This window comes from Gekko japonicus, unplaced genomic scaffold (genome assembly GCF_001447785.1).
Source record: "Gekko japonicus isolate JY-2015 unplaced genomic scaffold, Gekko_japonicus_V1.1 scaffold3393, whole genome shotgun sequence".
NCBI lineage: Eukaryota > Metazoa > Chordata > Lepidosauria > Squamata > Gekkonidae > Gekko > Gekko japonicus.
In genome coordinates, this window is record NW_015173783.1 from 32251 (window position 1) to 48079 (window position 15829).

A 15829-nucleotide genomic window follows, 5' to 3' on the forward strand; every position below is an offset into this window, starting at 1 on the left:
GCATCTTGGTCACTTTATGTAAATTATTAGAGCACCAAATTTTATTATGTAGGTAAAATTGTTTTACTGTCTGTACTGTGTACTGTTTTATATTTTAATCTCGGCATGGCCGTCTGTTAGCCACCCTGAGCCATTTGGGTAGGGCGGGATATAAGTCCCAAATAAATTTTTTTAAAAAGAAATAAAAAATAGAACTGTAAGCTCTGAGTTCCCGTTGGGGAGTGGGGGGGTGTTGGGGGTGCCCTGTTGCCATTTGAGGAGGGGGCTTTTTGCGAGGAGGGGGCTTTCCCCCATCTTTGCTTCCCCTTCCCCAGCCTTCCCTTTCTCTCCCCTCCTTTCCCCTATGGCCGGGCCGGCGCTCACCGGTGCTGCCACAGCACTGTGGATGCTCCCCACCGAGTACCCAGAGGAGCAGGCCCAGGCTGAGCAGCCATGGCAGCGGTGCAGAGCTGGAGGAGCACCACTTTGTCGCCTCAGGCATCAGCCAAGGGGACACGGCGCAGTCCAACGTGGCCGAGACACCTCCTTCCCTCTTTTCCCTCACGCGGGTGAGGCAAAGGCCAGCCGGCATCAGTTGGTGGAGGGGAGAATTGAGCTGAGGCTCCTGGGGCATCCTGCAGGTAGAGCATTGGCTGGGGTGCTTATAGCTGTGGCGGTTGTACTGGCGGCTGCAACTGCTTCTCCTGGCATTCCAAATAGTGCGATGGTGCACGTTCTCCCAGCTCTATTAAGAATGTTCTCTGCTCAGGCGCTGTTAATGCTGTTCTACGTTTTGGCTGTTTTTAACCTCCCCCTTACTTTTTTAAAGCTTTTTAGATTTTTCTGCACACATGGGGAGTGGCCCACGTGTGCAGGGAAATCTCTTTTCCCTCCATGTGCTCCCTGTCTCTGGAAATAAGTATCCACACCACAGGGGCACAGTTGGGAATTAGATATATAGAGAGTTGCTTTCTAAACTAATAAATATTTACTTGTCCATTCATACAGCAAATAAAAATTTAAGCAGAAAATAAAGATTAAAATCTCTGGAAGTTTTAAGTATGGTAACTGGTTTTCTTCATTACCTGTTCTCTGGTATTCAGCTCAGGTCTCCGTGTCATAAGGGAGCCTTTGAGGAGGAAGATGCAGCCCAATAGACCAGAACTCAAGGCCAAGATGGCAACCATGGCAACCATGTATTTCCTCTTAGTGTTCAAAGGATACTCATCCATCACACCCCTCCAACCCAATGAGGACAAATAATGTGTTGTTCAGTAATGGCCCTTCCTTATCCCTGATGCCTTAGGGTGCTCAGCAATTCATTCTTCCTACCATGAGCAACCTGACCTGTTGCTGACAAACTAGTCATGGCCTAACTGCGACATCGACAGATTATCCCATATCCTCTCATGATAATATAGAGGGGGGGGAAGTTTCCGAACAACCAAATCAAGGTAAAAGGTAAAGGTTCCCTTGCTCGAAAGCCAGTCGAGTCCGACTCTAGGGTTGCGGTGCTCATCTCCGTTTCAAAGCCGAAGAGCCAGCGCTGTCTGAAGACATTTCCGTGGTCATGTGGCTGGCATGACTAAACACCAAGGCGCACGGAATGCTGTTACCTTCCCACCGGAGTGGTACCTATTTATCTACTTGCAATTTCTTGCTTTCGAACTGCTAGGTTGGGAGGAGCTGGAACTAGAGACGGGAGCTCACTCCGTCATGCGGCAACTCGGGTCTCGAACTGCTGAACTACTGACCTTCCACAGCCTGCAGTTCAGCGTCTTAACCACTTGAGCCACCGCAGCTCCTTAAACAAATCAAAGGGACCCAAAAAAAACCTCCCGCTTCACCACAAAGTGATAAGTTAGCCCCATGCTCTTTCTAGAGAGGGTGGGTATCTCAGCAGCATACAGAAAATACCTGTACAGGACGGGCAAGAAGCCTCGTTTATAGCTCTTCCGTGGCCATTACTCATTGGCTGGTCAATTACCACCCAGCCAATAAGATTTCATGCCTTATTGAATTGTAGAAGGAGCTGGGGCACCAGCATTCCCAGGCCCAATGGCCTTGAATGAAACTCTGTGAGTACTACAGAGAATTCTTGTTACAAGATATCTCACATTGGTGTGTAGAATGCATCCTTGGTGTTTGGAGATTCGTGTGTGAGAGAAAGAAGCATAGTAGAAAGAGATTTCCGTCACAATGTGTTCTCCCTATGCCAATCACAATTGCATATGTGCCCCAGTAATGCAGACCCATCTGTCTGTAAAGTCAGGCCCAGATCTAGCATGGCTGATGATCGCGTTGTACATAACAAAATACCACGGCTCAAAATAAGGATTGGCTAAAATGTCACCACACAACATTGGCTAAAATGTCACCACACAAACATGTTTTCTCTGGCCATGCAGAGATTTCGTGTGGTAGGGAAAACTCATGACCAGCCTTGTAATTATAAAAATTACTGTGATTCCACTTGACTTCTTGTAGAAGCCCCCAAGCGGCAGTAGCCACTTGGAAAAACATCTGTAACTAAAACTCCTCAATACACGAGGATAACTAGATACCATCTATAAAGAGTCCTGGAAATACATCCTAGAGCTGAGATAGTTAGAGCTTTGCCAATCTCAGTTTGATCTTCTGATCCAAAATACTCCAGATTGGAACTAGAGTCACTGCAGGGCCTACTTAATCTTCATGAGTCCTGTGGATGGTTGCATGTGGTTTCTTTTGAGACCAATGTTGCCAGCAGAAGTACTGGGGTCTGTGCTGGTAACAGTGCAGCTATGCAGGTGGAGGTGGGCTCTGGAGTTGGAAGCACTCAGGTCCATGTTGTTGGTGCTTTTCTTTTTAGTGCTGCCTACTTCTTTCTGTTTGCCTTTGTATACTTCTTCGGATAGCTTCCAAGGAACGGATGAACTGCAGTTCGATAGAACTGCAAATGAGATTATACTTGGGGGATTTGTATCCATTACGTTTGCTGAAATGCCTTCACCCAGCTATACAGAACGTCCACGTTCTTTCATCAGTGGGTAAGATTTTCAACAGGTTTACTTGGCAGGGCAACCAGTCATTTGTAGTGCGTGATAAAGAAAATTCACAGAATATTTTTTTTTGCAATCTTACACCATTTTTATGGTAAAAATGGATACAGGCCTAACTAAGTGAAGTTGTGAAATTCACACAGCAAACTCTCTGTAGGTCTCTGTGAAGGGAAATGTTTCTGACATTTTCTGCAAGGTGACCTATTTTCGTGGGGGCTAAGTGATAATTTCATAAAACTCCAACACTGAATTGTAGTTTAAATTCTCCACTTCATCTATTTTTTGTTTTGTTTGTGGGGGATAGGCAAGTGAAAGAATTATAGAATCATTGAGTTGGAAGGTGCCTCCAGAGTCATCTAGTCCAACCCTCCGCACAAGGCAGAAAATTCACAACTACCTCCTCCCTACACCCCCAGTCACCCCTACTCCATGACCGGAAGATAGACAAAAAAAAAAAAAAACCCTCCAAAATCCCTTACCAAACTGGTCTGGAGAAAATTGCTTCCTGTAAACCTTTCATCTACTCTTTTATCACTGAGTACCTATTGAATGAAACATATGACATTAGATTTGAAAACTGAAATGATTACTACATCTATCATTTTATGATCATAAATACTATCTTTAAAAGAAATTCTAACTTTTTCAGTGAATTTGTGCTTTCTGCACCTTTAAAATGTCTCCGTGCAGGAACAAACACCCCCTCTCTTCCTGTTTTAGTAGTCACTGTTCCAATTATCTTTTAAAACAATCTTTTTGCAGCCCAAAACTTAAAAACTACCAACATGGGCTAGCCTTCGTGTTTGCCATTGATGAGATTAACAAGGATTCTAAGATACTACCTAATATTACACTGCAAGCTGAGATCTATGACAACTATTTTGATGAAATTATAACCAGTAGAAGCACTCTGGATCTACTCTTCACTCCACCCAGAAAAGTCTCCAATTACAATTATGTGAAGGAAGAGAAGGTATTGGCTGCCATTGGTGGACTCACTTCCCAAAACTCCATCCAGATGTCCAACATATTAAATATCTTCAAGATTCCACAGGTAGGTTTCTTATGGGACTTAAGAATGTGAGGAGAGCCTGTCTTCAAACAAGCCATCAATAATGCTTCTCCATCTGTTTAGAAATCGCCTCTAATGTGAACCTTGACTATAGAAGCTTACTTTACATAACATCTTGTGGGGTTTTTTTTAACAATTTTTATTGAACTTTTTTACACATACAGAAACAAACACATACACAAACCACTGCCCACCACCATACCACCCTATTACAACTATTTTCTTTCCCATGTCCCCTTAATCTTGTTATTGATTAGCCACATGATCTGTTAATCTCTCTGTTCTCACAATCACCAGCTAACCCTTTCTATTGTACACACCTGATCTGAATTAATTTCCATCCATATATTTCCACCTAAATTACATATTTCACATCTTTTATTCTGCTAGAATATTATTATCCAATTAAGTTAATTAAGAAATTCATACGACTGTTATATTTAATCAATGTCTGTCCGCAAAATCTATTTCCCCTTAAATCTATTACAGAGTATCCCAAACTCAGATCTTTTAACAACCACCTATCACTTCCAATACTCAAATTTCAATATTCTCCTAATTAACAAGCTCAAACCTATAATCACATAAGAAAGAATCACAAGAATAAACATATATTCACAAAAGAAATAATAGCCAATATATTCCTATTTAAACTAATATTGTAAAATATTCATTTCCTATTATATTTCCTGTTGTATTTCCCATATATCTAAAGCCATCATTGACCTACAATCAGATACTATCTTCCATAAAGTAATATGAAGTGACATTATAATCTTTTCCCTTTCTACTTAACATTTCCTCTTAAGGTTATATTAAATCAGCAAACCTATTACACATTTCTATGCATCCTCCTTACAATTGTACTATTCTTAGGGAGTGCCCATAGCTTGCCTCAATATCCTACAACCAATCATCATCACTCCTAGTAATAGCATTTTATTGTGGTTTTTTCTTTCCCCATAAGTTTATATTAAAGCAGCTAACCCATATTACACAATTCTGTTCGTCTTCATTACATTTGTACTATCCTTTAAATTTGCCCATGGCTTACATCAATGTCTTACAGCCACTCCTTATCACTCCCAGTAATAGCGTTTTGCTGTAATTCTTTTCTGCTTTGATTTTTCCTGTTTTCAGTTAAATGTCGTTGATCTTTGTAAACTTTGTCTCTTCTCTGTTCTGTTATGTCCCAATTCACCTGTTTGGTGTTAAGGTTTTTGCCTTCCTTAAAGTCTTTCTTCCACTTTTTCCTCCTTTTTCTATTCTTTTTTCCTCTGTATGCAGGGTTTAATATCTTGTGTTTTTAATGTAATTACCATATGATTGAATTCAAGGAAGTCATTGTGTTGGATAACATACTTTTTGCTTGAATACCAATGAATATTTTTCACTTGTCTAAATTTTTGGTGTCTCCTGCTAGCTCAGTTATGGATCCTTTGACCCACGGCTGAGTGATCAGATTCAGTTCCCATCCTTCTATCGAATGGTGCCAAATGAAAATGCTCAATATATTGGGATTGTTCGCCTCCTGAAGCATTTTGCGTGGACTTGGATTGGCCTTCTTGTGTCAGATAATGAGAGTGGAGAAACTTTTCTGAGGACTCTCATTCCTCTACTCACCCAGAACAGCATTTGTGTTGCATTTCTGGAAAAGACTCCAACACTGGCTTTATCCAAGGATACAGAACCCCTTCAGAAAGCATTTAAGCCAATACTTGCTTCTTTTTTAACCAAGGCCAAAGTGATTCTTGACTATGGAGACAGCAACTTTATTATGCTTTTACAACGGATTCTAGAAAAAAATCACCTGTATGAAATGTTTTGTGGAGAAAAGGTTTGGATCAGAACACTTCAGTGGGATTTTAATAGTGTGGCTTTTGACCAGACAGCCCCCTTAAAATCCTTGAATGGCACCTTGTCCTTCATGCTCCACACAAATGTGGTGCCGGGATTCCAAGACTTTCTTCAGAAACTAAATCCCTACAAGCGTATGTATTCTTTCCTCTATATACTCTGGCAGTTGCTATTTAAATGTAACTTCCAGATATATCATCCTTACAGAGAAGAATGCACTGGGGAGGAAAAACTAGAGAGCCTCCCGGCGTTCGTATTCGAAATGAGAATGTCTGGGCAGAGCTATAGTATCTACAACGCTCTCTATGCTGTAGCACATGCTCTCCATCTCATGCATTCAATGAGAACCCGACTGAAGGCAAAGGGGCATGGGGGCACACTGAATCTCCTGAATCTTCATCCATGGCAGGTAGGATCTTCCGCTGGCATCAGCTTAATATATTGCCTCATATGTTAACAGAATGAGTCCATTGGCTGGCTTCCGTTTTCCTCTTCATGCTATTAGGGTTATCTGTAGGAAACCATCTTCAGTTTAACCCAAAAGTAGTATTTCTGTGTTTGCCCATCTGAAACTATCCCAACAGGCTTAATTAAAGAGCTTTTTAAAGGAATCCTCTGCATACCATGGCACTATACACAAATCACTTTGCGTCTCTGAACGGGGAATGACTAACTTCTGAATCTGCCAAAGCCTCTCTGTTCCCCTGAAAGTCAGTGTCCAAAGAGAACTGAGAGGTCTGGTTTCTGGATGATGGGTTAGATCCATCCAGCTTTTCTGCTCATGAGAAAGAGAGGAGGGTTCCTCTTTGGCAGCCTGAAACCCCTATGCTGGGGACTGAGGGATTGGCATGAGCAAAAGTCATGCAGGATGGGGGCTGTAAAGTAGATGAAGTGGGTGTGAATAAGTGAAGTTGGCTGGATCCCACCTAAAGATCTTGAGACTTCCGGCACCTCTTTTTCAAAAAAAAACAAAAACAAAAAAGCCTTGAATTTACCACTTACACAGTATAATCTGCCTTGAGTCTCAGTGAGAAAGGTGGACAATAAATAATGTAACTAAATAAAATAAGTGGCAAGTGGAGACTTGTGGTAAAAGCTCAGCTCAGCAGATTAAAGACAGAGATTGTTAATTCCATCACTGGCCACAGTCAGTGAACAGAAAGGTGGCTAAAATGTTTTAAATACTGTTTTAAATGAAGTAAGACTTGCAGTAATTCACTACAGGGATTGCTAATTCAGTTTCCACCAGTGGGCATAGTCTGTAATCACTTTTCCCCCCTCCAACCTAGCTTCACTCCTTTCTGAAAAATGTTCGCTTCAACAACAGTGCTGGGGAAGAAATATTTTTTTATGGAAACGGGGAGCTGGCAGCTGGTTGTGATATCATAAACTGGGTCACGTTTCCCAATCAGTCCTTCCAGAGCATCCGGGTTGGATGGGTGGACCTCCAAGCTCCTGAAGGTGAAGAATTCTCCATTGACAAGGACCTCATTGTGTGGAAGCAAATGCAACACCAGGTGGGAATTACAGTTGTTTTCCTGGCAAGCTGTACTATGAAGCTACCACTCCCATCCCCTCCAGCTGAGATTTCTAATGTCTGGCATCCCAAACATGGCCAGTTAGAATCACCCACATTTCCACCGTGACCCTGACAATCAGATGTGAACATTAGAGACATAACTCATCATGTCCAAAAGACACCATGGGCAGAAATGGCAAATGCTGTTTCCTTGTAACCTGGATAAATGCAGACATTTCATGTAACCAGTCTTCTGGACTTCAGTTCCTTTGACCCTATGCTTGGTCATCAAACATAACTCATGATCAGCATTCATGAGCCACAAATTGCACAGGCCTACTCTGGAGCACAAGACAGAGAGACCCTGTTTTTCTCTTTGTGATTTCAAGAATCTACATGATGAGTTCACTGTCCAATGACCTGAGCAGCCACCAAAGGAAGGTGTGGGTTGCATCCATTGTCACCTCCTAGGTCTGTGTTTCCAGGATCAAAGACATGGAGGCTGCATCTACCCATCACAAGTCTTAGTGTTCATTGGAAACAACACAAGGAGTTTGCAAGCACACATTCAATGGGAGTTTTGTGCCTTTCAGATGTACACAGGATCTTGGTTACCACAAGATGCAGGGAGAAGTGGCATTAGCTTTCCCCCCCCTCCTCCACATAGGGTCGCCAGCTGTGGGTTGGGAAATACCTGGGCCTTTTGGAGGGGGCGCCTTAAAGGGATGGGGTTTGGGAATGGGACTTAAATGGGGTATCATGCCATGGAGTCCACCTTCCAAAGTGGTCATTTTCTCTCGGTGAACTGATTACTGTTGGCTGGAGATCAGCTGTCATGGCGGGCTATCATGGCGGGAGATGGCAACTCTACCTCCACGTCATGCCATGGAGTCCACCATCCAAAGTGGCCATTTTCTCTTGGTGAACTGATGACTGTTGGCTGGAGATCAGCTGTAATGGCGGGAGATGGCAACTCTACCTCCACGCTATTGGCTTCATTGTGAAAATCGTGTTGTTTATGGGGCGAGATGCAAGTTTCACAACAGAGCTAATAGTAGCTCCACGGGGTGGTTTGAGGACAGAAAAGTGCCTGGGAGGGGAAGGCTAAAACCACTTCTTCTTCTTCTTGTGGTCACAACCAGCAAAGAACCAGTGCGTGTCTTGGAGGCACAACGCTCCTATCTCACGTGTGATGCCAAGTCCTCAGGTTGTTCTCCAACAATCACATAAGGACTTCTGACGTGCAGATGGAGCCTTCTTGACATGCACACCTGAAGGTAGGCAGTCCCAACAGCCCTGGTTCTTGGCATGACGCAAAGGAAGGGCTTTTCTGGGAAAGTCCATTCTCCGTTACGGGATTCAGGCAGCAGATTTCCCTTTCTACGCACACCCCAGCTCAGTCAGGGTGCCCTTGCGTTCAAAACGTCCCTTTTTTCTTTTTAGATGTCTCCCCCCCCCCTTGTCCTGCACAATTTCATTTTTATTTTTTTATTTCATTTTCTAAGGTGTGAAAAACAGATTTGCAAGGGGTAACTAAAACTCCCCTGGTGCTTTGTAAAACTGAGCACATGTGAAAGCCTAACATAGCCAAATGTAAATAGCAGTCAGTGGTGGTGGTGGAAAGTGCCATCAAATCACAGCCAACTTATGGCAACCCATTTCGTGGGGTTTTCAAAGAAAGAGACTTTCAGAGGTGGCTTGCCATTGCCTGCCTCTGTGTCACGGCCCTGGTATTCCTTGGTGGAACACATTCCTTTTATGCAATACACGTGCATAAAGTCCAACCATTTTGTGCTTTGTGTCGTGTTGGGAGTGAGTACAGCAGCTCCCCGAACCACTAGGAATGAGTTACAAGCAGTCGACCTATCGAAGATTTGTCTGCCTGGCCACAACTGGTGATCAGGATGCAATCCAAACCACCTGGTATTTGAGCATCTCTGCTGGCAGTGGAGTCCCGGTTAGAACTCGGATGGAAGACCACCAAGGAAGACCAGAGTTACTATGCAGAGGCAGGCAACGAACGGCAAACCTTCTCTGTTCATCTCTTGCCTTGAAAACCCTACATGGTCTCCATCAGTCTACTGTGACTTGACAGCCCTTTCTACCACCGCCACTGGCAGTTGGTCGCCCAGGCTCCCTAGAAAAGAAAAGAAAGATCTTCCCCAGTATGTAGCAGCACCAAATGCTTCTGGAACCTTGAACCTTCTCCCTGCAAAGGACGTACTCTCCCGTTGAGATACTGACAAGGGATGGGAGGTGGAATTCAGCATTCTGACTCAGTGAAAAGAAAATAATCTCTTTCTACCTCCTGGCTCCATTAGACTCAGCCCCATTCCACCTGCGTCGAGAGCTGCCAGCCTGGGTACAGCAAAACAGTTCGGGAGGGGGAACAGGTTTGCTGCTATGATTGTTCTCCGTGCCCTGGAAGGACGATATCAGTCCAGAAAGGTAAATAAAATAATCCAACGCATGCTGGTTATGAGGACGGCACATCAGCTGTCAAATCTTATCGATTGATTTGTTTGTTTCTTTGTTTACGTAATTACAGTCTGCCTGTCTCACTGGGACTCAAGGAGCATTACACAAAGTGAATCAGTGCAACCAACAAGACGGGGCATTCAGTAAACAGAGCAGTTGAATTAGGATTGTAAAAATCTGGAGTCAGCCAGAAATCTAAAGAGAGAACTAAACCAAAGCTTAAATAGAAACTTAACACATTAAATGATGCAAAATTACATAGCAGGATCCTACTTACAGCAAGCTATACACAGTAGGCCCCGGTCACACGGCAAACTTGCCGCGGGAGAGGCACGGATGGTGAGCGGATTATCTGGGCGCGATCACACCCCAACATCTGGGAAGTGGAGCGCACCCGTGGCTTACTGCCGACAATGCGAGTTAAAAAACTAGTACCTCCAAGGTACTAGTAAACGTTTGCCACGAGCTGCCTCCAGACCCCCGTGGTGTGATCGCACCGGCGTGCGGCATTCCCCTCCGGTCCCTCGTTTACCCGCCAGCGCCAAGGAAAGGACCGGTGGTGTGCCGCCAGCGAGTCTGATCACATAATCGTGGATCAAACTGCGCCAGGGCAATTAGCCATGCCTCCCCCCGCGATATCCAGCCCGTCTGACCGGGGCCACAGTATAGATAATTATTTATCCAAGTAACTTTGTGAATCATTCTGTACAGGGAAGCCCCTCTTGAATAACCCCTCTTGAATAACTAACTTTTGTATAGTGTGCAGAAAGCCAGGAGAGTGGGAGTATTCCCTCAGCAGGTAGGCCATTCCATAAGAATGGAGCCACAACAGAGAAGTCACCCACGTTCAGGCAGTGGTTGATTTTGCCTATAAGGTCTCTTGGCGGCTGCTCCATCTCAGAATCCATCCAATGCTGATTACGTCTTTCAGATAATGTGAAGATACTCTATGCTACTTCATGTCATGTATCAATACTTGTCAAATGCTGTCTGCTGCATGTTGGGGGGCAAACACTGGATTCCATTTTTTTATAAAACTTATTACTTAACCTGTGTAAAATTGTATGAAGAATGCTGTCCGGTGTTTTTAAATTATTTAACATAAAAACCTTTGAGATCTGTGGATTAAATATATGCAGATAACAATAGCATAAAATGATAGACGCCAGGGCACTTTAAAACATGCATGTTCTTTTAAATAAGTCCCATTACTACGAGACAGCTAGGAGAAACACAATCCAGGTCCACCAGATTTTTTTTTTACTGAGACCTTCATGTTGTACCCTGGGGAATTTTAAAATTTTTAATTTAATATGTGTTCTTTTCTGAAGCAACCCATCATTCCATGCTTAGAGATGACATGATTGGTTGCTGCAGTGAGGATGAATGAAGCCTTGTTTGGATCACACGAACCGTAGTGCAGTTTTTGCGCTGTGTGTGTTGTTTTCAGATGCAGATCACTGCAACAGCTGCCCAGAAGATCAGTATCCGAACAAGAGCCAAGATCAATGTGTCCCCAAATCCAAGGCCTACCTATCTTACAGAGAACCCGTGGGAATGGTTTTGGTTTCCAATGCTGTTTTCTTCTCTGTAATCACTGGTGTGGTGATGAGGAGCTTCATTCAGAACCGCAATACGCCCATTGTCAGAGCCAATAACTGGACCATCACCTGTACTTTGCTCTCTTCCCTCCTGCTCTGTTTTCTGTGCTCCTTCTTCTTTATTGGCCAGCCAGGAACAGTCACCTGCCTTCTCCGACAAACACTTTTTGGCATCGTCTTCTCTGTTGCTGTGTCTTCTGTCTTGGCCAAAACCATTACGGTGGTTCTGGCCTTCATGGCCACCAAGCCAGGAAGCAGGATGAGGAAATGGCTTGGGAAGAAACTGGCAGTCTTCCTCATCATCCTCTGTTCACTTATTCAAACTGGCATCTGTACTGTGTGGTTGACAACCTCTCCACCCTTCCCAGAGTTTGACATGCATTCCCAGAGTCATCAGATTATAATACAGTGCAACGAAGGGTCTGTGATCATGTTCTATCTTGTCCTGGGCTACATGGGGGCTCTGGCCATCATCAGCTTCACTGTCGCTTTTCTCGCCAGAAAGTTGCCAGATACTTTTAACGAGGCCAAGCTAATCACCTTCAGCATGTTGGTGTTCTGCAGTGTTTGGGTGTCCTTTGTCCCAACTTACCTGAGCACCAAAGGGAAATACATGGTGGCTGTGGAGGTCTTCTCCATCTTGGCCTCAAGTGCTGGACTCTTGGGCTGTATCTTCCTTCCTAAATTCTACGTAATTACAATGAGACCCGAGCTGAACTCCCGAGAACAGTTCATAGGGAAAAAGAACTATCACACTTAATTCAATGTGTTTGGGAGGTGGACTGCCTTTTTCCTCTGTACTTGACTAATGACTGTACTTGTCTTGACTAAATTACAGCTCCAGAAATTCCCGGTTCACAATGTAGCTATACCTTAAACTCAGCTGCCATCTATAACCTGAAGATAATATTACTGGTCAGGTTGTTGTAATGATTGCAACTTGTGAAGTTCTTTGAACACTTGAATTATTATGCGGCATGCCTTCTGAGATTTAAAGTCTTCCTTCTAATCCCAAATTAGTGTTCTGGTTTTTGAATTAGCTTTGAGAAGATACTCCACTCAATCAGAGGCACCTTTCTCCAGGACCTTGCAGGGCTAGGTTATGCAACCATGGCTGATCCCTAACTTAGCAACTCAGATGTAAGAATTTGACTACTTCCCACCGAGGTATTCTTTCCTCACTTTCTAGCAGGCAGAAGTAATTTTGCCCATCACTTTTTAAAAAGAAACATGAGACTCCTATTTACCCAGGGAAGTTAGTCCTGATAAAGTCCCACCAACTGAAGGGGTAGAGTATGGAAGGAGCACTTGTGCCGGCTCCCCCTTTGTGAATCAGACAATTGTGAAGACTTTTCCATGCATTTTTGAATAATGTGGGATCGCCTGGTCAGCTAAGGGGGCCAAGAAGGAATCTTCTTCTTCTATCCCAACTGACCAGGAACAGATCATTTTCTTGTCAGCTCCACATTGCTCTTTGGCTCGGGATGGATTAAGCTGGGCCTGGCCTTTCACTGTTTAGTCAAGGGTTGCTAGGTGTCTGGCTTGGAACCAGACAGCACTGTTATTGGCCCCCTTTTGTCCAAGAACAGAATTGATGCAACAGAGCCCTCTTCTAGGAGAGGGTGCCCTGCGAGGGTCTGGGTGACTTCTGTCTAGAGGCTAGCCTCAGCCTGCCCTGAAATGTGGGCCTGGCTTGTTACATGTTGGGCCAAACTGTGGCTGGAGAGTCTCCATAGCCCTCTTGGGATCTTTTCATGGATCATTATGTCAGCCATCTCTCCTCTGCACACTCACACATATTTTTCTTTCCTCTGCCTTTGGGTATTTTAAAATTATTTGTCGGTTGCTTAATCCCAAAGACAAGCAGCAATGTTGAAATGATCCTATGCCTCATGGCTACAGGCCAACCCTCCCCAGATTTTGTCAAAATAAACAATGATCGAACATGAACCCTTGACCCCTTTTCTAATGGACCAACGGGTATTTGTTGTCGAAGGCTTTCACAGCCGGAGTCCATTAGCTGTTGTAGATTTTCCAGGTTATGTGGCCAGACAACCTGGAAAATCTACAACAGCTAACCAACTGATATTTTGTCCAGAATGGGGGCAAGGGGCAGGTGGAGGCTGGTCAGTCCGGAATGGCTGGAGAGCTCGTACGTTAGCCAATGAGAGAAAGTTAAAAATGGGATAGAGCTGTTAGGGGGTAAATACTGAAAACAAGGAATAATAATAATAAAAATTAAGAAATATATCTTTATAACTAAAATACAAATGTTCAAAAATAAGATAAAAATTTATATTGGGGTAAAGGAAAGTTTTCTTAGTATTCTGTGATGAGAGAGTAAGGTTGACTATGAGGAACGGTCAGGTTTATATTGCTAGAGACTGTAGATAAAACTGTCTATTAATGGATGGATGTAACACTTTGAGAATTTTTTTTGGGGTGGAGTGATAGGAAATAGGTAATTATAACTATTTGTGCTGTTGTCTAGAATAGGTGGTTTGTAATATAAGGTGTTAATGGAATGAATTGTGTAATTGGTAATTATTATTGAGATAAGCATTGTTGTGAAAAATCAATAAAAATATATATTTAAAAAATGATCAGGTAGGTATCAGGTTTGGAACATGGCCACTGAACAAGCAACAGGAATGAGGTAACTTTGTATCATTATAAACAATAGATAGTTTGTTACAATCAGGTAGCTGTTTTGTTATACAGACAGGTCTTTAAAACTGTGGAGAGATTTCTTGGCTGTCACTGCTTAAATGAACAGGCATAAGCTTCTTTGTCTCAAAATTACTTAAGTCTGTGAAGGCAGGAACATGCACACAAGCTCCAATTTCCCTTCTTAAACTCTTGATTGGGATGACCCCCTTTTACTAGGAGATATTTCCCTCAGGGAGGGATTACTGGTTCCACTTCCCTGATCCAGGATCCTCTCACAATCCTTCACTCTTCTTAACAGAATTTAACTCTTCTGTCACCCTCAGCTGTCACTCTTAACTGTAGAATTTCATTTGAATCCCCTGTCACTCAAGGTTTGCAGATGAGGGTAACACATTAACCATTCGCTGCCCATTACATAAGTTTACTCAGCAGTCATTGGTGAGGTACCTTGTCAAAAGCCTTTTTACGAAGGTCCAAGTATTTAGTGTTTATCAGCAATGTTCCCGCTAAGCTGTGGAGTCCTGTGAGCAAAAATTCTACTTTGTGAGCTGCTGGCATTAAAGTTGTGAGCGAGCGATTTGGCTACTGCATGAATTAGCTTGCTCTGGAGCCATCCTTCCTGAGCTGAGACAAAAATGTGTGAGCCGGAGGCTAAAAAACTGTGAGCTAGCTCACACTGACTCAGCTTAGAGGGAACACTGTTTATCAGGTCATTGTTATCTACATGCTAGTTTGTCAGAGAACTCCAAAAGGTGGGTTAGGTAGGATTCTCCCTCAACAGGCTTTGTTCCTCTACAAGTGTAAATAATTCTATCTTTGATTACAGTTTCTACTAATTTGCACGGGACAGACATTATGCTAATTGATTCCCCTCTGGATTGGTACTCTCCAATCTTCTAATTCAATGATTGATTTTAGCAATAAAGTTACATATGCGGGTTAGTAGATCATCAGTCTCACATTTGAGTTCTTGGGCACATGTCATCAGGATCTGGAGACATTGGTTTTTGAACTTCAGGTATCATCACCTCAATTTGACTCAGTTCTGCAGGTGACCACTGATCTAAATTTATATTATGCCCAACATTTTGTGCCCATTTAATCATAGAGCTTTAACTATTTCATCTTGTGATTTATGTTCCAACATTAATGCATACAAATTTTTAATCAATTTTTCCACAGAACATAGCAAGATTTTATGTACTTCAATTATTTTTAAACAAAAACATGTTTGTTTAACTTTGGTGTATCTTGATTGAATTTGTACTATCTCCCACCAGCTAAAATCTGAATTTAAGCTTTTGATGTTTGCAACTGATTTTAACTCATTTTTATTGTCCAAGCGTTCATCATATCTTAACAAAGGGGCCTTGACAGCCAATTTGAAGGACTGTCTACATCCATTTGTCCTCTGCACCAATGACAGTCTTCAGGGAGCCGTCTACTGGCTTTCTCAACACTTAGGGTGGCCAGTCTAATACTGCCCAGAGCTCAGTCTTCTCTGTCATGGTCCTGGCTCTGTGGAAGGGGCTGCCTGAAGAGGAGAGGGAAACCCCCTCCTTAGACATCTTCAGAAGGTGCTGCAAAGCCTTCTTTTTTGCCAGGGCGTTGG

General features: G+C 43.2%; 1 protein-coding gene across 1 annotated transcript; it reads left to right on the forward strand.

The window, feature by feature from the left end:
• Positions 1-2961: 2961 nt before the first annotated feature.
• Positions 2962-12307, forward strand: LOC107120771 (vomeronasal type-2 receptor 26-like). Its single transcript, XM_015423538.1, has 5 exons — positions 2962-3008; positions 3783-4074; positions 7239-7466; positions 9790-9916; positions 11397-12307. Exons 1-5 carry the CDS (start codon positions 2962-2964, stop codon positions 12305-12307), a joined length of 1605 nt encoding a protein of 534 aa, XP_015279024.1.
• The last annotated feature ends 3522 nt before the right edge of the window (positions 12308-15829 follow it).